At 48.5% G+C, this 24,045-nt stretch overlaps 2 protein-coding genes across 4 annotated transcripts in view; one reads left to right on the top strand and one right to left on the bottom strand.

The window, feature by feature from the left end:
- The window catches only part of LOC139365209 (tubulin folding cofactor D), a 125,173-nt gene that overhangs the window by 84,070 nt on the left and 17,058 nt on the right, over positions 1–24,045 (bottom strand). Inside the window, exons 10-14 of the mRNA XM_071102684.1 lie at positions 23,913–24,045; positions 23,235–23,377; positions 22,160–22,220; positions 20,805–20,879; positions 17,271–17,365 (exon numbers count right to left, since the gene is read on the bottom strand). Of these exons, the coding sequence (XP_070958785.1) occupies positions 17,271–17,365; positions 20,805–20,879; positions 22,160–22,220; positions 23,235–23,377; positions 23,913–24,045 (507 nt within the window). The remainder of the gene's footprint in view (positions 1–17,270; positions 17,366–20,804; positions 20,880–22,159; positions 22,221–23,234; positions 23,378–23,912) is intronic.
- Positions 4,048–16,429, top strand: LOC139365212 (zinc finger protein 750-like). 3 transcript variants are annotated; one of them, XM_071102688.1, is made up of 4 exons: positions 4,048–4,174; positions 10,254–11,640; positions 15,130–15,368; positions 15,432–16,429. In XM_071102688.1, exons 1-4 carry the CDS (start codon positions 4,132–4,134, stop codon positions 16,184–16,186), a joined length of 2,424 nt encoding a protein of 807 aa, XP_070958789.1. In that variant the 5' UTR covers positions 4,048–4,131; the 3' UTR covers positions 16,187–16,429. The 3 variants fall into 3 exon arrangements, with proteins under 3 accessions (XP_070958789.1, XP_070958788.1, XP_070958787.1); XM_071102687.1 differs by having other exon boundaries at positions 15,130–15,880; positions 15,914–16,429; XM_071102686.1 differs by having other exon boundaries at positions 15,130–16,429.

Below are 24,045 nucleotides of genomic sequence, written 5' to 3'. Positions count from 1 at the left end.
AGAGACAGGGAGGGAGGGAGGGAGGGAGAGAGACAGGGAGGGAGGGGGGGAGGGAGGGAGGGAGAGAGACAGGGAGGGAGGGAGGGAGGGAGAGAGACAGGGAGGGAGGGGGGAGGGAGGGAGGGAGAGAGAGAGACAGGGAGGGAGAGAGAGAGAGAGACAGGGAGGGAGAGAGAGAGACAGGGAGAGAGAGAGAGAGAGACAGGGAGAGAGAGAGAGAGACAGGGAGAGAGAGAGAGAGACAGGGAGGGAGAGAGAGAGACAGGGAGGGAGAGAGAGAGACAGGGAGGGAGAGAGAGAGACGGGGAGGGAGAGAGAGAGACAGGGAGGGAGGGAGAGAGACAGGGAAGGAGGGAGGGAGACAGGGAAGGAGGGAGGGAGAGAGAGAAAGACTGGGAGGGAGGGAGAGAGAGAAAGACTGGGAGGGAGGGAGAGAGAGAAAGACTGGGAGGGAGGGAGGGAGGGAGGGAGAGAGACAGGGAGGGAGGGAGGGAGAGAAAGACTGGGAGGGAGGGAGGGAGGGAGAGAGACAGGGAGGGAGGGAGGGAGAGAGAGAGACAGGGAGGGAGGGAGAGAGACAGGGAGGGAGGGAGGGAGGGAGAGAGGGAGGGAGAGAGAGACGGGGAGGGAGAGAGAGAGACGGGGAGGGAGAGAGAGAGACGGGGAGGGAGAGAGAGAGACGGGGAGGGAGAGAGAGAGACGGGGAGGGAGAGCGAGAGACGGGGAGGGAGAGAGAGAGACGGGGAGGGAGAGAGAGAGACGGGGAGGGAGAGAGAGAGACGGGGAGGGAGAGAGAGAGACGGGGAGGGAGAGAGAGAGACGGGGAGGGAGAGAGAGAGACGGGGAGGGAGAGAGAGAGACGGGGAGGGAGAGAGAGAGACGGGGAGGGAGAGAGAGAGACGGGGAGGGAGAGAGAGACAGGGAGGGAGAGAGAGAGACAGGGAGGGAGAGAGACAGACAGGGAGGGAGAGAGACAGGGAGGGAGAGAGAGAGAGACAGGGAGGGAGAGAGAGAGAGAGAGACAGGGAGGGAGAGAGAGGGACAGGGAGGGAGGGAGAGAGACAGGGAGGGAGAGAGACAGGGAAGGAGGGAGAGAGACAGGGAAGGAGGGAGGGAGACAGGGAGGGAGGGAGAGAGAGACAGGGAGGGAGAGAGAGAGAGACAGGGAGGGAGAGAGAGAGAGACAGGGAGGGAGGGAGAGAGACAGGGAGGGAGGGAGGGAGAGATAGAGACAGGGAGGGAGGGAGGGAGGGAGGGAGAGAGACAGGGAGGGAGGGGGAGGGAGGGAGGGAGGGAGAGAGAGAGAGAGACAGGGAGGGAGAGAGAGAGAGAGACAGGGAGGGAGAGAGAGAGAGAGGGAGAGAGAGAGAGAGACAGGGAGAGAGAGAGAGAGACAGGGAGAGAGAGAGAGAGACAGGGAGGGAGAGAGAGAGACAGGGAGGGAGAGAGAGAGACAGGGAGGGAGAGAGAGACGGGGAGGGAGAGAGAGACGGGGAGGGAGAGAGAGAGACAGGGAGGGAGGGAGAGAGACAGGGAGGGAGGGAGAGAGACAGGGAGGGAGGGAGAGAGACAGGGAGGGAGGGAGAGAGACAGGGAAGGAGGGAGGGAGACAGGGAGGGAGGGAGAGAGAGACAGGGAGGGAGGGAGAGAGAGAAAGACTGGGAGGGAGGGAGGGAGAGAGAGAGACAGGGAGGGAGACAGGGAGAGAGAGAGACAGGGAGGGAGGGAGGGAGACAGGGAGAGAGAGAGAGACAGGGAGGGAGAGAGAGAGACGGGGAGGGAGAGAGAGACGGTGAGGGAGAGAGAGACGGGAGGGAGAGAGAGAGACAGGGAGGGAGAGAGACAGGGAGGGAGAGAGAGAGACAGGGAGGGAGAGAGAGAGAGAGACAGGGAGGGAGAGAGAGAGAGACAGGGAGGGAGAGAGAGAGAGACAGGGAGGGAGAGAGAGAGAGACAGGGAGGGAGAGAGAGAGACAGGGAGGGAGGGAGAGAGACAGGGAGGGAGAGAGAGAGACAGGGAGGGAGGGAGAGAGACAGGGAGGGAGAGAGAGAGACAGGGAGGGAGGGAGAGACAGGGAGGGAGAGAGAGAGACGGGGAGGGAGAGAGAGACGGTGAGGGAGAGAGAGACGGGAGGGAGAGAGAGAGACGGGGAGGGAGAGAGACAGGGAGGGAGGGAGAGAGACAGGGAAGGAGGGAGGGAGACAGGGAGGGAGGAGGGAGGGAGACAGAGAGAAAGGGAAGGAGGGAGACAGGGAGGGAGGGAGGGAGAGAGAGAGACAGGGAGGGAGAGAGAGAGAGACAGGGAGGGAGAGAGAGAGACAGGGAGAGAGAGAGAGAGACGGTGAGGGAGAGAGAGACGGGAGGGAGAGAGAGACGGGAGGGAGAGAGAGAGACGGGGAGGGAGAGAGACAGGGAGGGAGAGAGAGAGACAGGGAGGGAGAGAGAGAGAGAGGGAGGGAGAGAGAGAGACAGGGTGGGAGAGAGAGAGACAGGGAGGGAGAGAGAGAGAGACAGGGAGGGAGAGAGAGAGACAGGGAGGGAGAGAGAGAGACAGGGAGGGAGAGAGAGAGAGAGACAGGGAGGGAGAGAGAGAGACAGGGAGAGAGAGAGAGACAGGGAGGGAGAGAGAGAGACGGGGAGGGAGAGAGAGACGGTGAGGGAGAGAGAGACGGGAGGGAGAGAGAGACGGGAGGGAGAGAGAGACGGGAGGGAGAGAGAGAGACGGGGAGGGAGAGAGAGAGACGGGGAGGGAGAGAGACAGGGAGGGAGAGAGACAGGGAGGGAGAGAGACAGGGAGGGAGAGAGAGAGACAGGGAGGGAGAGAGAGAGAGACAGGGAGGGAGAGAGAGAGACAGGGAGGGAGAGAGAGAGACAGGGAGGGAGGGAGAGAGACAGGGAGGGAGAGAGAGAGACAGGGAGGGAGGGAGAGAGACAGGGAGGGAGAGAGAGAGACAGGGAGGGAGGGAGAGAGACAGGGAGGGAGGGAGAGAGACAGGGAAGGAGGGAGGGAGACAGGGAGGGAGGAGGGAGGGAGACAGAGAGAAAGGGAAGGAGGGAGACAGGGAGGGAGGGAGGGAGAGAGAGAGACAGGGAGGGAGAGAGAGAGAGAGACAGGGAGGGAGAGAGAGAGACAGGGAGAGAGAGAGAGACAGGGAGGGAGAGAGAGAGACGGGGAGGGAGAGAGAGACGGTGAGGGAGAGAGAGACGGGAGGGAGAGAGAGAGACGGGGAGGGAGAGAGAGAGACAGGGAGGGAGAGAGAGAGAGACAGGGAGGGAGAGAGAGAGAGACAGGGAGGGAGAGAGAGAGACAGGGAGGGAGAGAGAGAGACAGGGAGGGAGGGAGAGAGACAGGGAGGGAGAGAGAGAGACAGGGAGGGAGGGAGAGAGACAGGGAGGGAGAGAGAGAGACAGGGAGGGAGGGAGAGAGACAGGGAGGGAGGGAGAGAGACAGGGAAGGAGGGAGGGAGACAGGGAGGGAGGAGGGAGGGAGACAGAGAGAAAGGGAAGGAGGGAGACAGGGAGGGAGGAAGAGAGACGGGGAGGGAGAGAGACGGGGAGGGAGAGAGAGAGACGGGGAGGGAGAGAGACGGGGAGGGAGAGAGACGGGGAGGGAGAGAGACGGGGAGGGAGAGAGACGGGGAGGGAGAGAGACGGGGAGGGAGAGAGAGAGACGGGGAGGAAGAGAGAGAGACGGGGAGGAAGAGAGAGAGACGGGGAGGGAGAGAGACAGGGAGGGAGAGAGACAGGGAGGGAGAGAGACAGGGAGGGAGAGAGACAACGGAGATGGACAGACAGAGACAGATAGCTTGTTTTCTCCCATCATGTAAATGGTGTCTCGGGGCCTGACTAATATTCAGCTAGGATGGATGTTGCCCGAGGGCCCGACTGTTTCTGTTGGAGGCCACGCCCCCTCAGGGCTCTACTGCTGCTGGAGACCACGCCCACTCAGGGCCCTACTGCTACTGTTGGGATAAAGTAGGCTCCGCCCCTTAGGTAAACTAGTCCAAGGTAACAGGACAGGTAAGACCTCACAGACAGGAAGTCAGATCAACACTCACCACAGACCAGGCAGCAGAGCACACACACACATTTGGGACACTACTGGAGACACGGTCGCAGAACCACTGGCCGATGCTCCCACACTCTGGAACGGGCGTCCTCACAAACAGAGCAGGTAAGACTGCTTTCTCACTACCTAACTACCACGGGTTTAACCGCTCAAGAGAAACGGCAGTTGGTGAACGCCATCATGACAAGCCATTATTTATTTTCTGCATATCTAGCTGAATGGTAGCTTGTAACCGGTCTGTGGTTCAGTGTGTGGGGGGGTTTACATGTGAAGCGGAGTCTACAGGTGTATTTTAGGGCGAGGTGAGACTGTGCACCTGTTAGGCCACCTGTTACCTGTGTGTTCTCATAACCTACTGCCTGCATGGTACTGACGGACAGACCCACAAACACACCTGTCCCCGACCTCAACACTGGCTTGTTATGTCTGAGACCGAGGAAGTGGATCACAGCACATGGTACTGACGGACAGACCCACAAACACACCTGACCTCAACAGTCAACACTGGCTTGTTATGCCTGAGACCGAGGAAGTGGATCACAGCACATGGTACTGACGGACAGACCCACAAACACACCTGACCTCAACAGTCAACACTGGCTTGTTATGCCTGAGACAGAGGAAGTGGATCACAGCACATGGAACTGATCACAACATGTTGTTGGTTAGATTAACCAGGTGTTTACTAAGAACACCTGATTAGATACGGAGGAGAGGGTTTGAGTTGGGAAAACATAAGAAAACAGACTTGTTTCTGTGAGGGGCTTTGTGTCTGGTAGACTGAGTGGTGGCTCCGTTTCTGTGAGGGTCTTTGTGTCTGGTAGACGGAGTGTTGGCTCTGTTCCTGTGAGGGTCTTTGTGTCTGGTAGACGGAGTGGTGGCTCTGTTCCAGATAATGATAGCAAGATATTACAACCAACAGGGTTTCTCTTCTTGAGAAGGGAGTGGCGTTCCGTTCTGCACCACACCTGAGCAGGAACCTGAGAGACGACTTCTTGCGACAGTGTGTGACGGAACGGTTCACTCTCTTTATTAGGCGGAGCCCTGAACCGTGTGTGTGTGTGTATATCCTAACCTGAAGACAGGGCCTTAGGTGACAGCTCTTTCTGAAAGGAAAACATCTGATTCGTTATAACCTCGTTAAACTGACACGGTTCTCATTTGAATACCAGTTCCTATTTAGATGTGTATGAACGCCCGTTTTCTGCTGCATCCTAGTTGTCGTTCGCCGTTGCTGTGTCAGTTTACCACACACACACACAGTTTTTCCCTGTAAGTAAGTCCCTGACTCCTGAGTAACAGTCTCTCCGGGAAGCCCATGCTGTCAGAAGGCCAGTCACACTCTCTCTACAAGGTGGTGTGATGAGCTCATCAGATAAGGAGATGTGTCTGAGCCTAGCTGACTAGCCCGCTGTAGTAGTGCCGTGCCCGTGTGCCCAGAGCCACGTATCACTGCATCCCGCTGCAGCACAGGTGTAGTCATGGGAAACAGGTGCCGTTCGGTTCCCACGCCTTCAGGCAGGCAGTTTAGTGAGGGAGAGAGAGACAGAGAGAGAGAAAGAGAGAAGCGTGTCGCTACATGCCCTCCAGGTCTACTAGGCAGGGTGAGGTCTACCTACTGATCTCCTGCTCTGCCTACCTGCCTGGATGATGCCAACTGATCTCCTGCTCTGCCAACTGATCTCCTGCTCTGCTTACCTGACTACATGATGCCTAGTCTAGCAACTCTCCTGCCTACATGATGCCTAGTCCAGCGACTCTCCTGCCTACATGATGCCTAGTCTAGCGACTCTCCTGCCTACATGATGCCTAGTCTAGCGACTCTCCTGCCTACATGATGCCTAGTCTAGCGACTCTCCTGCCTACATGATGCCTAGTCCAGCGACTCTCCTGCCTACCTAGACAGATACAGGATAGATAGATAGATATACAGGAGAGAGAGACACACAACCATCCATACCTACTATAGGACATGAGTCTAGGCGTGATGGGGTCTACCTATGTAGAGACATAACCAGCCACCCATGACAGTGATGGTCTATGTAGAGACATAACCAGCCACCCATGACAGTGATGGTCTATGTAGAGACATAACCAGCCACCCATGACAGTGATGGTCTATGTAGAGACATAACCAGCCACCCATGACAGTGATGGTCTATGTAGAGACATTACCAGCCACCCATGACAGTGATGGTCTATGTAGAGACATAACCAGCCACCCATGACAGTGATGGTCTATGTAGAGACATAACCAGCCACCCATGACAGTGATGGTCTATGTAGAGACATAACCAGCCACCCATGACAGTGATGGTCTATGTAGAGACATAACCAGCCACCCATGACAGTGATGGTCTATGTAGAGACATAACCAGCTACCCATGACAGTGATGGTCTATGTAGAGACATAACCAGCTACCCATGACAGTGATGGCCTATGTAGAGAGACATAACCAACCACCCATGACAGTGATGGTCTATGTAGAGACATAACCAGCCACCCATGACAGTGATGGTCTATGTAGAGACATAACCAGCCACCCATGACAGTGATGGTCTATGTAGAGAGACATAACCAACCACCCATGACAGTGATGGTCTATGTAGAGAGACATAACCAGCCACCGATGTAGAGACATAACCAGCAACCCATGACAGTGATGGTCTATGTAGAGATATAACCAGCTACCCATGACAGTGATGGTCTATGTAGAGAGACATAACCAGCCACCCATGACAGTGATGGTCTATGTAGAGAGACATAACCAGCTACCCATGACAGTGATGGTCTATGTAGAGAGACATAACCAGCTACCCATGACAGTGATGGTATATGTAGAGAGACATAACCAGCTACCCATGACAGTGATGGTCTATGTAGAGACATAACCAGCCACCCATGACAGTGATGGTCTATGTAGAGACATAACCAGCTACCCATGACAGTGATGGTCTATGTAGAGACATAACCAGCCACCCATGACAGTGATGGTCTATGTAGAGACATAACCAGCTACCCATGACAGTGATGGTCTATGTAGAGACATAACCAGCCACCCATGACAGTGATGGTCTAAGTAGAGAGACATAACCAGCCACCCATGACAGTGATGGTCTATGTAGAGAGACATAACCAGCTACCCATGACAGTGATGGTCTATGTAGAGAGACATAACCAGCTACCCATGACAGTGATGGTCTATGTAGAGAGACATAACCAGCTACCCATGACAGTGATGGTCTATGTAGAGACATAACCAGCCACCCATGACAGTGATGGTCTATGTAGAGACATAACCAGCCACCCATGATAGTGATGGTCTATGTAGAGACATAACCAGCCACCCATGACAGTGATGGTCTATGTAGAGAGACATAACCAACCACCCATGACAGTGATGGTCTATGTAGAGAGACATAACCAGCCACCGATGACAGTGATGGTCTATGTAGAGACATAACCAGCTACCCATGACAGTGATGGTCTATGTAGAGATATAACCAGCTACCCATGACAGTGATGGTCTATGTAGAGAGACATAACCAGCTACCCATGACAGTGATGGTCTATGTAGAGAGACATAACCAGCCACCCATGACAGTGATGGTCTATGTAGAGAGACATAACCAGCTACCCATGACAGTGATGGTCTATGTAGAGAGACATAACCAGCTACCCATGACAGTGATGGTCTATGTAGAGACATAACCAGCCACCCATGACAGTGATGGTCTATGTAGAGACATAACCAGCTACCCATGACAGTGATGGTCTATGTAGAGACATAACCAGCCACCCATGACAGTGATGGTCTATGTAGAGAGACATAACCAGCCACCCATGACAGTGATGGTCTATGTAGAGAGACATAACCAGCTACCCATGACAGTGATGGTCTATGTAGAGACATTACCAGCCACCCATGACAGTGATGGTCTATGTAGAGACATAACCAGCTACCCATGACAGTGATGGTCTATGTAGAGAGACATAACCAGCTACCCATGACAGTGATGGTCTATGTAGAGAGACATAACCAGCTACCCATGACAGTGATGGACTGTGTAGAGACATAACCAGCTACCCATGACAGTGATGGTCTATGTAGAGAGACATAACCAACCACCCATGACAGTGATGGTCTATGTAGAGACATAAGCAGCTACCCATGACAGTGATGGTCTATGTAGAGACATAACCAACCACCCATGACAGTGATGGTCTATGTAGAGACATAACCAGCTACCCATGACAGTGATGGTCTATGTAGAGACATAACCAGCTACCCATGACAGTGATGGTCTATGTAGAGACATAACCAGCCACCCATGACAGTGATGGTCTATGTAGAGACATAACCAGCTACCCATGACAGTGATGGTCTATGTAGAGACATAACCAGCCACCCATGACAGTGATGGTCTATGTAGAGACATAACCAGCCACCCATGACAGTGATGGTCTATGTAGAGAGACATAACCAGCTACCCATGACAGTGATGGTCTATGTAGAGACATAACCAGCCACCCATCACAGTGATGGTCTATGTAGAGAGACATAACCAGCCACCCATGACAGTGATGGTCTATGTAGAGACATAACCAGCTACCCATGACAGTGATGGTCTATGTAGAGACATAACCAGCCACCCATGACAGTGATGGTCTATGTAGAGACATAACCAACCACCCATGACAGTGATGGTCTATGTAGAGACATAACCAGCTACCCATGACAGTGATGGTCTATGTAGAGACATAACCAGCCACCCATGACAGTGATGGTCTATGTAGAGACATAACCAGCCACCCATGACAGTGATGGTCTATGTAGAGACATAACCAGCTACCCATGACAGTGATGGTCTATGTAGAGAGACATAACCAGCCACCCATGACAGTGATGGTCTATGTAGAGAGACATAACCAGCTACCCATGACAGTGATGGTCTATGTAGAGAGACATAACCAGCTACCCATGACAGTGATGGTCTATGTAGAGACATAACCAGCTACCCATGACAGTGATGGTCTATGTAGAGACATAACCAGCTACCCATGGCAGTGATGGTCTATGTAGAGACATAACCAGCTACCCATGGCAGTGATGGTCTATGCAAAAATAACATGCAGGTGGTTCACATACTGTGAAAGCTGGATAGTTGTTCCTTGTTCCAAACATACAGAGCAACTGTTAGTAGAATAGGTTATCCTGAGGACCTCTACTCAAACACACACACACACACACACGCACACACACACACGCACACACACGCACACACACGCACACACACACACACACACGTCCATGTGGCACCAGTTTGACTCAGTTAACACTCCTCATTTACATACTAGGACGCTTGGCTTGATCCATGTGTGTGTGTATACGTGTGGACTGGACTATATGCCCTGAGGGTGCAGTGTCCTTAGGGAGGGGTCTTCTTTCTTTGGCCTGAGCAGATAAAGACAGACAGAGAGGAGAGGTCAGTGTAAACTAGTCTAACTACTCTCCTCCTCTAGCTGAACCAGTTGAACTGGACTAGTAGCCGTGTTAATCCTACTCAGTAAAACGCTGGGAGAGAGAATGTGCTGTTAACACAAAACCTCCAACAAAAAGGATCATTAACGAAAAGGTCCTAAAACACCCATCTACCCTGACATTTCCTTAAAGATCATGAATGAAAAGGTCCTAAAACACTCATCTACCCTGACATTTCCTTAAAGCTCTTTAATGAAAAGGTCCTAAAACACCCATCTACCCTGACATTTCCTTAAAGATCATTAATGACAAGGTCCTAAAACACCCATCTACCCTGACATTTCCTTAAAGATCATGAATGAAAAGGTCCTAAAACACCCATCTACCCTGACATTTCCTTAAAGCTCTTTAATGAAAAGGTCCTAAAACACCCATCTACCCTGACATTTCCTTAAAGCTCTTTAATGAAAAGGTCCTAAAACACCCATCTAGCCTGACATTTCCTTAAAGCTCTTTAATGAAAAGGACCTAAAAACCCCATCTACCCTGACATTTCCTTAAAGATCCTTAACGATGTAAAGACACTCAGTGTTAAAACACATGTCATTGTACATAATGTGAAGAAATGCATATAAAAATGTAAGTCAATGTGCAGCGCAACTAATCCATCAATCTGTTACCTCTTCCTCTTGTCTGTGCAGTGAAACTACACACACACACCAGATCCAAAATGCTCAGCGTTCAGGAGCGCAAGCCCAAGAGGCCTCACTACATCCCACGGCCCCCAGGCAAGCCCTACAAGTACCAGTGTTTCCAGTGCCCGTTCACCTGCAACGAGAAGTCTCACCTGTTCAACCACATGAAGTACAACCTCTGTATGAATTCTATATCACTGGTGTCTCAGAAAGGAGGCCACGCAGGGAGGCAGACCAAGACCCCTGGCCCTGCCAACCACAAACTGGCATCTTTAACCCTGAAGGACAAATCAGGGCCACTTCCTGTGGAGCGGCTCATGACCCCTGAGGGTCACAGAGGAGGAGTGGAGAACAGGAGAGAAGAGAAGGAGGAGGAGAAGGAGGAGAGAGAGGAGGAGAAGGAGAGAGAGGATGAGAAGGAGGAGGAGAGAGAGGAGGAGAAGGAGGAGAGAGAGGAGGCGTGTAGGAGTCCAGTCAGGAAAGACATTCAGATCAAATCAGACACAAAGGAAGTCAAGGCCAAGGATTTGCCACGCCCGTCAGCCTTCTCCCAAGTCACACCCAATCGGGAGAACCCAGAGGTCGCGCTAAAGTCGTCCCACAACCAATCAGGGGAGCCGTCTCTGACTCCGCCCATGCCATCATTCCATAACCCCACCTTCGCCTGGGGCCCAATGGCAGCAGCCTCCATGCCGCTGAAGCCCCTCCCACCTCACATAATACCTGAGTACCCTCCCTACCTGTTTCCTGATCGCCACCCGGCTCTCCACCCCCTCTACCAGCCCTACTTCATCCCAGGGACGCATCACCTTTCTGGGCCAAACTCCCAGACCTACCGGCCTAGCTTCCTGGAGACCCCACAAAGACCTGTGATACCCATGAACCCAGACCACTCCCACCCATCTCTCATCCCTCCATACCCATACAGATACGGTCTCCCCCTGCCCTATGGCCTGTACCGACCCGCGGACCACCACCACCCACACCCCATCCCTCTCCCAGGCTCCAGGTACTTTCCTCTGGATGTGTACGACCCAAGACCAGGTCCCGGCCTGGGACCTAGGGACTATGACTTTTACCTCCACCCCAGGCTCCATGGTGAACCCCACAGCAGACCCACGGAGGAAGGGACCAGCCAGGTGGAGCAGAGCAGAGACAAGCCCACCAGACTGAGCCCCATGGAGGGTTGTTCTGCCTTGGGCTCCCCTGACAGACCCAGCCCTCCACACCCCTTCACCCAGAGAGACACTACGGAGGGTTCCAGATGTACCGTCCTGGGGGAACTACAGCCTGTCAACCAATCAGGAGGACCAGAGCCAGCCTCTCAGCCAATCAGAGTAGAGCCAAGCAAAGAGGACGCACCACAGAGCTTGATGACGCACATGGAAAGAGGGTAAGTGATGATACAACAACATGCACTCTCCTCACACAGCTCTTTACCAGTCAAAACAGCTGCAGCTCTAACTAGCCTATACAGATGTATCAGTGGATATCTAATCTAACTAGTCTATACAGATGTATCAGTGGATATCTAATCTAACTAGTCTATACAGATGTATCAGTGGATGTCTAATCTAACTAGTCTATACAGATGTATCAGTGGATATCTAATCTAATCTAACTAGTCTATACAGATGTATCAGTGGATATCTAATCTAATCTAACTAGTCTATACAGATGTATCAGTGGATATCTAATCTAACTAGTCTATACAGATGTATCAGTGGATATCTAATCTAATCTAACTAGTCTATACAGATGTATCAGTGGATGTCTAATCTAATCTAACTAGTCTATACAGATGTATCAGTGGATATCTAATCTAATCTAACTAGTCTATACAGATGTATCAGTGGATGTCTAATCTAACTAGTCTATACAGATGTATCAGTGGATATCTAATCTAACTAGTCTATACAGATGTATCAGTGGATATCTAATCTAACTAGTCTATACAGATGTATCAGTGGATGTCTAATCTAATCTAACTAGTCTATACAGATGTATCAGTGGATATCTAATCTAACTAGTCTATACAGATGTATCAGTGGATATCTAATCTAATCTAACTAGTCTATACAGATGTATCAGTGGATATCTAATCTAACTAGTCTATACAGATGTATCAGTGGATATCTAATCTAATCTAACTAGTCTATACAGATGTATCAGTGGATATCTAATCTAACTAGTCTATACAGATGTATCAGTGGATGTCTAATCTAATCTAACTAGTCTATACAGATGTATCAGTGGATATCTAATCTAACTAGTCTATACAGATGTATCAGTGGATATCTAATCTAATCTAACTAGTCTATACAGATGTATCAGTGGATATCTAATCTAATCTAACTAGTCTATACAGATGTATCAGTGGATGTCTAATCTAATCTAACTAGTCTATACAGATGTATCAGTGGATATCTAATCTAATCTAACTAGTCTATACAGATGTATCAGTGGATGTCTAATCTAACTAGTCTATACAGATGTATCAGTGGATATCTAATCTAATCTAACTAGTCTATACAGATGTATCAGTGGATATCTAATCTAACTAGTCTATACAGATGTATCAGTGGATGTCTAATCTAACTAGTCTATACAGATGTATCAGTGGATATCTAATCTAACTAGTCTATACAGATGTATCAGTGGATATCTAATCTAACTAGTCTATACAGATGTATCAGTGGATATCTAATCTAATCTAACTAGTCTATACAGATGTATCAGTGGATGTCTAATCTAATCTAACTAGTCTATACAGATGTATCAGTGGATATCTAATCTAATCTAACTAGTCTATACAGATGTATCAGTGGATGTCTAATCTAACTAGTCTATACAGATGTATCAGTGGATATCTAATCTAACTAGTCTATACAGATGTATCAGTGGATATCTAATCTAACTAGTCTATACAGATGTATCAGTGGATGTCTAATCTAATCTAACTAGTCTATACAGATGTATCAGTGGATATCTAATCTAACTAGTCTATACAGATGTATCAGTGGATATCTAATCTAACTAGTCTATACAGATGTATCAGTGGATATCTAATCTAATCTAACTAGTCTATACAGATGTATCAGTGGATGTCTAATCTAACTAGTCTATACAGATGTATCAGTGGATATCTAATCTAACTAGTCTATACAGATGTATCAGTGGATGTCTAATCTAACTAGTCTATACAGATGTATCAGTGGATGTCTAATCTAACTAGTCTATACAGATGTATCAGTGGATATCTAATCTAACTAGTCTATACAGATGTATCAGTGGATATCTAATCTAATCTAACTAGTCTATACAGATGTATCAGTGGATGTCTAATCTAACTAGTCTATACAGATGTATCAGTGGATGTCTAATCTAACTAGTCTATACAGATGTATCAGTGGATATCTAATCTAATCTAACTAGTCTATACAGATGTATCAGTGGATATCTAATCTAATCTAACTAGTCTATACAGATGTATCAGTGGATATCTAATCTAATCTAACTAGTCTATACAGATGTATCAGTGGATATCTAATCTAACTAGTCTATACAGATGTATCAGTGGATGTCTAATCTAACTAGTCTATACAGATGTATCAGTGGATATCTAATCTAACTAGTCTATACAGATGTATCAGTGGATATCTAATCTAATCTAACTAGTCTATACAGATGTATCAGTGGATGTCTAATCTAACTAGTCTATACAGATGTATCAGTGGATGTCTAATCTAACTAGTCTATACAGATGTATCAGTGGATATCTAATCTAACTAGTCTATACAGATGTATCAGTGGATGTCTAATCTAACTAGTCTATACAGATGTATCAGTGGATATCTAATCTAACTAGTCTATACAGATGTATCAGTGGATATCTAATCTAATCTAACTAGTCTATACAGATGTATCAGTGGATATCTAATCTAATCTAACTAGTCTATACAGATGTATCAGTGGATATCTAATCTAACTAGTCTATACAGATGTATCAGTGGATATCTAATCTAATCTAACTAGTCTATACAGATGTATCAGTGGATATCTAATCTAATCTAACTAGTCTATACAGATGTATCAGTGGATGTCTAATCTAACTAGTCTATACAGATGTATCAGTGGATATCTAATCTAATCTAACTAGTCTATACAGATGTATCAGTGGATATCTAATCTAATCTAGCTAGTCTATACAGATGTATCAGTGGATATCTAATCTAATCTAACTAGTCTATACAGATGTATCAGTGGATGTCTAATCTAATCTAACTAGTCTATACAGATGTATCAGTGGATGTCTAATCTAATCTAACTAGTCTATACAGATGTATCAGTGGATGTCTAATCTAACTAGTCTATACAGATGTATCAGTGGATGTCTAATCTAACTAGTCTATACAGATGTATCAGTGGATATCTAATCTAACTAGTCTATACAGATGTATCAGTGGATATCTAATCTAATCTAACTAGTCTATACAGATGTATCAGTGGATATCTAATCTAATCTAGCTAGTCTATACAGATGTATCAGTGGATATCTAATCTAATCTAACTAGTCTATACAGATGTATCAGTGGATATCTAATCTAATCTAACTAGTCTATACAGATGTATCAGTGGATGTCTAATCTAATCTAACTAGTCTATACAGATGTATCAGTGGATGTCTAATCTAACTAGTCTATACAGATGTATCAGTGGATATCTAATCTAACTAGTCTATACAGATGTATCAGTGGATATCTAATCTAAGCTAACTAGTCTATACAGATGTATCAGTGGATGTCTAATCTAACTAGTCTATACAGATGTATCAGTGGATATCTAATCGTATGCATATTATTTGTCTTTCTTCCTCATTCAGGTCGGCAGCCAACCGCGCAGAGCACTCCACCTCTGACGAAAGCAACGACTCCTCAGCTGAACGAGATGGTGAAGATGATGATTATGATGATGATGAAGACACTGAGAAAGATTTGATGCCCCTGAACCTCTCCAAAAAGGACCAGGAGTCAGACATCTTCACCAGCAGGGGGAGCTGTCCTGAAACAGGGCACCCGGAGGAGGACCTGCCACTGAACCTGAGCCTTAGGGCCACACCAGGCAGTCCAGATCACTGCTCCAAAATGGCCGCCTCAGGGAGGGAGTTTGTTAGGGTCCAACCAGGCAACCCAGACCATTGCTCCAAAATGGCCACCTTAATCGCAGTGGATCTCAGTCAACAGGGCTCCAGCCCAGCTCCCACCCAAACAGACAAGGAGCCCAGTGACCAACAGAGACAGACTGCAGCCCTGGCTCTCTGCCAGCTGGCTAGCTCCTCCTCTTCCTCCAGCCTCAGCTCTATGGCAGCAGACAGCCCGTCAGTACGCCCAACAGGCTGCCCCTGTCCCCCAACAACCACAGCCCTCACCAGAGAGGTGAAACACACAACCACAGCCTTCGCCAGAGAGGTGAAACACACAACCACAGCCCTCACCAGAGAGGTGAAACACACAACCACAGCCCTCGCCAGAGAGATGAAACACACAACCACAGCCCTCCCCAGAGAGGTGAAACACACAACCACAGCCCTCTCCAAGGAGGTCAAACAGGAACACACAGCCCTCGCCAGAGAGGTGAAACACACAACCACAGCCCTCCCCAGAGAGGTGAAACACACAACCACAGCCCTCGCCAGAGAGGTGAAACACACAACCACAGACCTCTCCAAGGAGGTCAAACAGGAACACACAGCCAAGGGCCAGACTGACCAGTCTAGTACCAAAGTCAGGGGGGTGAAGAGAGCTGCCAGGGGAGAGAGCCAGCTCCCAGCCAGGAAAAACACCAGGCTTACAGCCCCTCACAAACAGAGACAGACTAAGAGGGTGGTGAAGGAGACAGGAGGAGGGAGAGCACTGAGGAGGAGACCTCTCTGCTGCTGAACACCAAGTGACAGTTGAACCAATACCCATCCAACAGACAACAGGAAGTCCACAGTGGCTCAAGACCCTCACGGCCTCTAGTCTAGGACTAGGATGTAAAGGAGGGAAGTGGAGCTGTACAGTTGAACCTCCGCGGACACGCCCCTGTCTGTCTATAGGACGATCAAACGTTTACCAAGCACTAAAAGCAAGACTGGTGTTTTAAAACCAACATGTGATGGTGTCTCCGGTAGGCTACAGGGAAAACCCTCCTCACCTGCACTGACTTGACCCAAATAGCCTTTCATATAAAATGTTAACCCTTCACATCTGATCACAGAACGCTGTATAGAACAAGGGTGGAACTATTTAAGTGACTATAATAATGTTGTATACTACAAGGTGTATGGTGGTGAGATAAGTTGTATATATTTAATACGATTCTAAAAAGCATTACCAAAATAAAATCTGTTCATGTTTATCCCAGGGGTTGATGTTCTGTATGGCTGTTGTGACTGAGGGTTTATGGGAAGGGAAGTGGGGTTGATGTTCTGTATGGCTGTTGTGACTGAGGGTTTATGGGAAGGGAAGTGGGGTTGATGTTCTGTATGGCTGTTGTGACTGAGGGTTTATGGGAAGGGAAGGGGGGTTGATGTTCTGTATGGCTGTTGTGACTGAGGGTTTATGGGAAGGGGGGTTGTTGTTCTGTATGGCTGTTGTGACGGAGGGTTTATGGGAAGGGAAGGGGGGGTTGTTGTTCTGTATGGCTGTTGTGACGGAGGGTTTATGGGAAGGGGGTTGTTGTTCTGTATGGCTGTTGTGACTGAGGGTTTATGGGAAGGGGGGGTTGTTGTTCTGTATGGCTGTTGTGACTGAGGGTTTATGGGAAGGGAAGGGGGGGTTGTTGTTCTGTATGGCTGTTGTGACTGTGAGGGTTTATGGGAAGGGGGGTTGTTGTTATGTATGGCTGTTGTGACTGAGGGTTTATGGGAAGGGGAGGGGGGTTGCTTTGCAGGTACAGACGACATGTTGTGCCGTAGTTCAAATACAAGAAGCTCCCGCACGCCGCTCTAGCTAGCTGTGTGTGCAGGGTTTTGTTACGTACCGTCCGGGAGACGAGAGGGCACCAGCAGGCCTCTTCTCCCCAGCTCTGCCAGGGCCAAGCAGCCTCCATGCCACGCGTTGTCTGTCTCCTGGAAACTAGAACGAGAACACACACACCAAGGATGACATTTCACATCCGCAAAACTGACCTGAGCTCCGCAAAAACTCCCTTAAAAACGGTCATGAACAGTTAAAAATCATGTTTTCATCAAATTGAATGATGTTTGGATGAAACCAGGTCAAAGTGTGTCGACCAAAGTATGAAACATGACTGTTGCTTCTACATTAATAAAGTGACTGGTCCCCCCCCCCCCCCCCCCCATGTCAAACCCTTGGGGGGGGGGGGGGGGGGGGGGGGGGGTATTAAGGCGGTAGGGGGACATTATCCCAACTCTCATTTTAATACACCAACGGCAACATGATATTCTCTTACCTAATCGTCATAAGTTACGCCTCGTAACCAACACGGGAGAAGGTGTGTTTGCAGAGGGGCGTGACTTATATAACGAGACAGCTACTCTGCTGGTGCCAAAATGTGACTGTAGGATGTCAGCAAATAGAATTAGAAGGGTCATTCAGAACTCCAACGCAGTTGTCATGTCAACACATCCGTCAGTGTTGCTGTGAACCGCATCACAAGAGACTTGCCAAACGGGAGATGTATCATATTTATTTGTTACATCACCAGCTAGGATTCCATCAATTGGCAACGGATTTTCATGTGAATATTCTAGAATCTGCATGAAGAAAACATGCTTTTTCCCACCAGTAGTATTCTCCCACCAGTAGTATTCTCCCACCGGTAGTATTCTCCCACCGGTAGTATTCTCCCACCGGTAGTATTCTCCCCACCGGTAGTATTCTCCCCACCAGTAGTATTCTCCCACCAGTAGTATTCTCCCACCAGTAGTATTCTCCCACCGGTAGTATTCTCCCACCAGTAGTATTCTCCCACCAGTAGTATTCTCCCACCAGTAGTATTTTCCCCACCAGTAGTATTCTCCCACCAGTAGTATTCTCCCACCAGTAGTATTCTCCCACCAGTAGTATTCTCCCACCAGTAGTATTTTCCCCACCAGTAGTATTCTCCCACCAGTAGTATTCTCCCACCAGTAGTATTCTCCCACCAGTAGTATTCTCCCACCAGTAGTAAAAGGTCCTGTTGCTGATAAAAATCAGTGTGTGATGTCATAGCGCACTCAAAACTGACTTTTACGCTGAAGTTCTCATGAACCGAATAAAAATGGAAAAGTTGATAGTGTTTCCATGGTTTCTTCACCTCTACTGATAGTTGTGTCTGGTCACCTGACCTCGAGACACCAGCTGACACATACCGTGCAGGTAGGTAGTGGGAGGACCATTTGTTATTATATCAATATTTGCGCATAAAAATGTGTTTCCACCGCAGTTTCCCGCATAATTAAATTTCACCGACAGAAAAAGATCCCACCATGTCTAACGAACAAATGAACTGTCGGTATTTCTAAAATTACAGCGTGATTTATTTTTCATGTTTGTGTCTTTCACCAAATTAGCTTGAGATGATTCTACAGCAACACTGCATCCAAGTTTCATAACTATTCAAAGATACCTGTCAGTCAAGGCCAGCTCATGAATATAAGCTCCCCGCCCACTCAGCCTGTCTTTATAAACTTCCTGGTACACCTGTCAGTCAAGGCCAGCTCATGAATATAAGCTCCCCGCCCACTCAGCCTGTCTTTATAAACTTCCTGGTACACCTGTCAGTCAAGGCCAGCTCATGAATATAAGCTCCCCGCCCACTCAGCCTGTCTTTATAAACTTCCTGGTAGTTAGCCATGAGAGGAAAAGAGATTATAAATTATATCCCCCCTCAAAAAAACATTATGGGTCGTATTTTAATCACTCAAAGGGTTATTTTACACGGGAATTATAATTACTGTTTGGGAGCTTTAATAAACTCAGCAAAAAAAGAAACGGCCCTTTTTCAGGACCCTGTCTTTCAAAGATAATTCGTAAAAATCCAAATAACTTCACAGATCTTCATTGTAAAGTGTTTAAACACTGTTTCCCATGCTTGTTCAGTGAACCATAAACAATTGATGAACATGCACCTGTGGAACGGTCGTTAAGACACTAACAGCTTACAGACGGTAGGTAATTAAGGTCACAGTTATGAAAACTTAGGACACTAAAGAGGTCTTTCTACTGACTCTGAAAGACACCAAAAGAAAGATGCCCAGAGTCCCTGATCATCTGCGTGAACATGCCTTAGGCATGCTGTAGGGAGGCATGAGAGGACTGCAGATGTGGCCAGGGCAATAAATTGCAATGTCTGTACTGTGAGACGCCTAAGACAGCGCTACAGGGAGACAGGACGGACAGCTGATCTTCCTCGCAGTGGCAGACCACATGTAACAACACCTGCACAGGATCGGTACATCCGAACATCACACCTGCTGGACAGGTACAGGATGGCAATAACAACTGACTGAGTTACACCAGGAACACACAATCCCTCCATCAGTGCTCAGACTGTCCGCAATAGGCTGAGAGAGGCTGGACTGAGGGCTTGTAGGTCTGTTGTAAGGCAGGTCCTCACCAGACATCACCGGCAACAACGTCGCCTAAGGGCCAGAACCCACCGTCGCTGGACCAGACAGGACTGGCAAAAAGTGCTCTTCACTGACGAGGAGCAGTTGTGTCTCACCAGGGGTGATGGTCGGATTCACAAATATCGTCAAAGGAATGAGCGTTACACTGAGGCCTGTACTCTGGAGCGGGATCGATTTGGAGGTGGAGGGTCCGTCATGGTCTAGGGCGGTGTGTCACAGCATCATCGGACTGAGCTTGTTGTCATTGCAGGCAATCCCAACGCTGTGCGTTACAGGGAATACATCCTCCTCCCTCATGTGGTACCCTTCCTGCAGGCTCATCCTGACATGACCCTCCAGCATGACAATGCCACCAGACATACTGCTCGTTCTGTGCGTGAGTTCCTGCAAGACAGGAATGTCAGTGCTCTGCCATGGCCAGCGAAGAACCCAGATCTAAATCCCGTTGAGCACGTCTGGGAGCTGTTGGATCGGAGGGTGAGGGCTAGGGCCATTCCCCACAGAAATGTCTGGGAACTTGCAGATGCCTGGTGGAAGTGTGGGGTAACATCTCACATCAATAACTGGTCAATATGGTGCAGTCCATGAGGAGGGGATGCACTGCAGTACTTAATGCAGCTGGTGGCCACACCAGATGATGACTGTTACTTTTGATTTTGACCCCCCCCCCTTTGTTCAGGGACACATTATTACATTTCTGTTAGTCACGTGTCTGTGGAACTTGTTCTCTCAGTTGTTGAATCTTGTTATGTTCATACAAATATTTACACATTAAGTTAAGTTGGCTGAAAATAAACGCAATTGACAGTAAGAGGACGTTTCTTTTTTTGCTGAGTTTACCTTAACATATATGTGTATATTGTCTGATAAGATGATCCCCCAGTGGCACAGACAAATAGCATCACATAACAGGACAGAGCTGCAAATGAACCAGGTGTTACCTGAAACAGTCCAACACAGATCCAACCACCTCGTCAGCCAGCTCCCTGGGGAGTCGCCCTGTCACCCTCCCAATACTGAAAAGAGGGAAGACATGTTGGATCCTATCTGAGCAATTCATCTGTACTTTATTTTATTTTTTCTTATTTCACCTTTATTTAACCAGGGAGGCTAGTTGAGAACACCTTTATTTAACCAGGTAGGCTAGTTGAGAACAAGTTCTCATTTGCAACTGCGACCTGGCCAAGATAAGGCATAGCAGTGTGAACAGACAACACAGAGTTACACATGGAGTAAACAATTAACAAGTCAATAACACAGTAGAAAAAAGGGGAGTCTATATATACATTGTGTGCAAAAGGCATGAGAAGGTAGGCAAATAATTACAATTATGCAGATTAACACTGGAGTGATAAATGATCAGATGGTTATGTAAAGGTAGAGATATTGGTGTGCAAAAGAGCAGAAAAATAAATAAATAAAAACAGTATGGGGATGAGGTAGGTGAAAATGGGTGGGCTATTTACCAATAGACTATGTACAGCTGCAGCGATCGGTTAGCTGCTCAGATAGCAGATGTTTGAAGTTGGTGAGGGAGATAAAAGTCTCCAACTTCAGTGATTTTTGCAATTCGTTCCAATCACAGGCAGCAGAGAACTGGAACGAAAGGCGGCCAAATGAGGTGTTGGCTTTAGGGATGATCAGTGAGATACACCTGCTGGAGCGCGTGCTACGGATGGGTGTTGCCATCGTAACCAGTGAACTGAGATAAGGCGGAGCTTTACCTAGCATGGACTTGTAGATGAGCTGGAGCCAGTGGGTCTGGCGACGAATATGTAGCGAGGGCCAGCCGATTAGAGCATACAAGTCGCAGTGGTGGGTGGTATAAGGTGCTTTAGTGACAAAACGGATGGCACTGTGATAAACTGCATCCAGTTTGCTGAGTAGAGTGTTGGAAGCAATTTTGTAGATGACATCGCCGAAGTCGAGGATCGGTAGGATAGTCAGTTTTACTAGGGTAAGTTTGGCGGCGTGAGTGAAGGAGGCTTTGTTGCGGAATAGAAAGCCGACTCTTGATTTGATTTTCGATTGGAGATGTTTGATATGGGTCTGGAAGGAGAGTTTAGAGTCTAGCCAGACACCTAGGTACTTACTTACTTCATGAACATGAGGGCGTGCTCCTCCCTATAGGCAGTTTTGGGGTTTTTAGGTGTTTTGTCTGTTCAGGTGCCACATTTATTCTGTACTACATCAACATGACAGATATAACTCAGTGCTCCTGCCTATAGACATCACTCTGCCTTCTGAAAGACAGACGCTTAGTGTTTATCATTGTTAATTCAATGTGACAACTTACCCCTTAGCAGCAGACCAGCGCACGATGGTCTCCTTGTCTTTCAGCCCACCCAACAGTTGCTCTGTGAAATAACAGACAGAGAGAGAGAGAGAGAGTCACTACCTGAATAGCTGTGACTGAACACCATAACAGACAGAGAGAGAGAGTGTCACTACCTAAATAGCTGTGACTGAACACCATAACAGACAGAGAGAGAGAGTCACTACCTGAATAGCTGTGAATGAACACCATAACAGACAGAGAGAGAGAGAGAGAGTCACTACCTGAATAGCTGTGACTGAATACCATAACAGACCTGATGTGGGTCAAATTCAGTAGGGCACACCGTAACAAAATGTTTCGTAACAGAACATGTAAATCTGTGTTGTTATTGGTCAAGTAGTTCAGGATGTTGCACACCCTACTGAACACAAGATACAGGCCATAAAACCAATGAGACAGTGAGAAGGATGCTGACTTCAGACATATCAAGAGAGAGAACGAGAGAGAGAGCTGAGAGAACCAGAGAGAGAGCTGAGAGAACCAGAGAGAGAGAGAGAGAGAGAGAGAGAGAGAGAGAGAGAGCTGAGAGAACCAGAGAGAGAGAGCTGAGAGAACCAGAGAGAGAGAGAGAGAGCTGAGAGAACCAGAGAGAGAGAGAGAGAGAGCTGAGAGAACCAGAGAGAGAGAGAGAGAGCAGAGAGAACCAGAGAGAGAGAGAGAGAGCAGAGAACCAGAGAGAGAGAGAGAGAGCTGAGAGAACCAGAGAGAGAGAGCTGAGAGAACCAGAGAGAGAGAGAGAGCTGAGAGAACCAGAGAGAGAGAGAGAGAGCTGAGAGAACCAGGGAGAGAGAGAGAGAGCTGAGAGAACCAGAGAGAGAGAGAGAGCTGAGAGAACCAGAGAGAGAGCTGAGAGAACCAGAGAGAGAGCTGAGAGAACCAGAGAGAGAGCTGAGAGAACCAAAGAGAGAGCTGCGAGAACCAGAGAGAGAGTACCAGAGAGAGAGAGCTGAGAAAACCAGAGAGAGAGAAAGAGAGAGCGAGAGAGAGAGAGAAAGAATGAGAGAGAAGGAGAGAGTGAGTAACGCTGACTGACCGATGACGTTCTCCACCTCCTCTGGGATATCATAGTCCTCCTCCTGGCTCTGGGTCTCCATGTCTGGACTAACAGCCTGGACTGTGGAGCCAGACTGGGACAGAGACAGGTTGGCTGCCAGGGAGCGACTCCCTCTCTGGTACCTGAATGACAAGCAAACATACAAGGTCTCAACACAGTGAGACCAGCTTTCCCTTAACTAACGCTCAACGGCATGCGAAGGCTCCCAAATTAACATCTAGGGAGTGGGTCTCCTCCACTGCTTGAGGAAGGTGAGACGGTCTCTGTACCAGCTTGACTCCTACCTCAGTGTGTGTGTGTGTGTGTGTGTGTGTGTGTGTCTCACCTCCACTTGGCCAGTCGGGGCTTGAGGAAGGTCAGACCCAGTCTCTGTACCAGCTTGACTCCTACCTCAGTGTGTGTGTGTGTGTGTGTGTGTGTGTGTCTCACCTCCACTTGGCCAGTCGGGGCTTGAGGAAGTTCAGACCCAGTCTCTGTATCAGCTTGACTCCTACCTCAGTGTGTGTGTGAGTGTGTGTGTGTGTCACCTCCACTTGGCCAGTCGGGGCTTGAGGAAGGTCAGACCCAGTCTCTGTACCAGCTTGACTCCTACTTCAGTGTGTGTGTGTGTGTGTGTGTGTGTGTGTGTGTGTGTGTGTGTGTGTGTGTGTGTCTCACCTCCACTTGGCCAGTCGGGGCTTGAGGAAGGTCAGACCCAGTCTCTGTACCAGCTTGACCCCCAGCTTCCTCAGCGTAGCCTGGCTACTCTCTGCCACCTGACACTGGTCCAGACACTGCAGCACCACCGGAG

This window comes from Oncorhynchus clarkii, chromosome 13, assembly GCF_045791955.1.
Source record: "Oncorhynchus clarkii lewisi isolate Uvic-CL-2024 chromosome 13, UVic_Ocla_1.0, whole genome shotgun sequence".
NCBI lineage: Eukaryota > Metazoa > Chordata > Actinopteri > Salmoniformes > Salmonidae > Oncorhynchus > Oncorhynchus clarkii.
The sequence above is the reverse complement of the archived record's forward strand: the minus strand, read 5'-3'. Positions and strand labels throughout refer to the sequence as shown.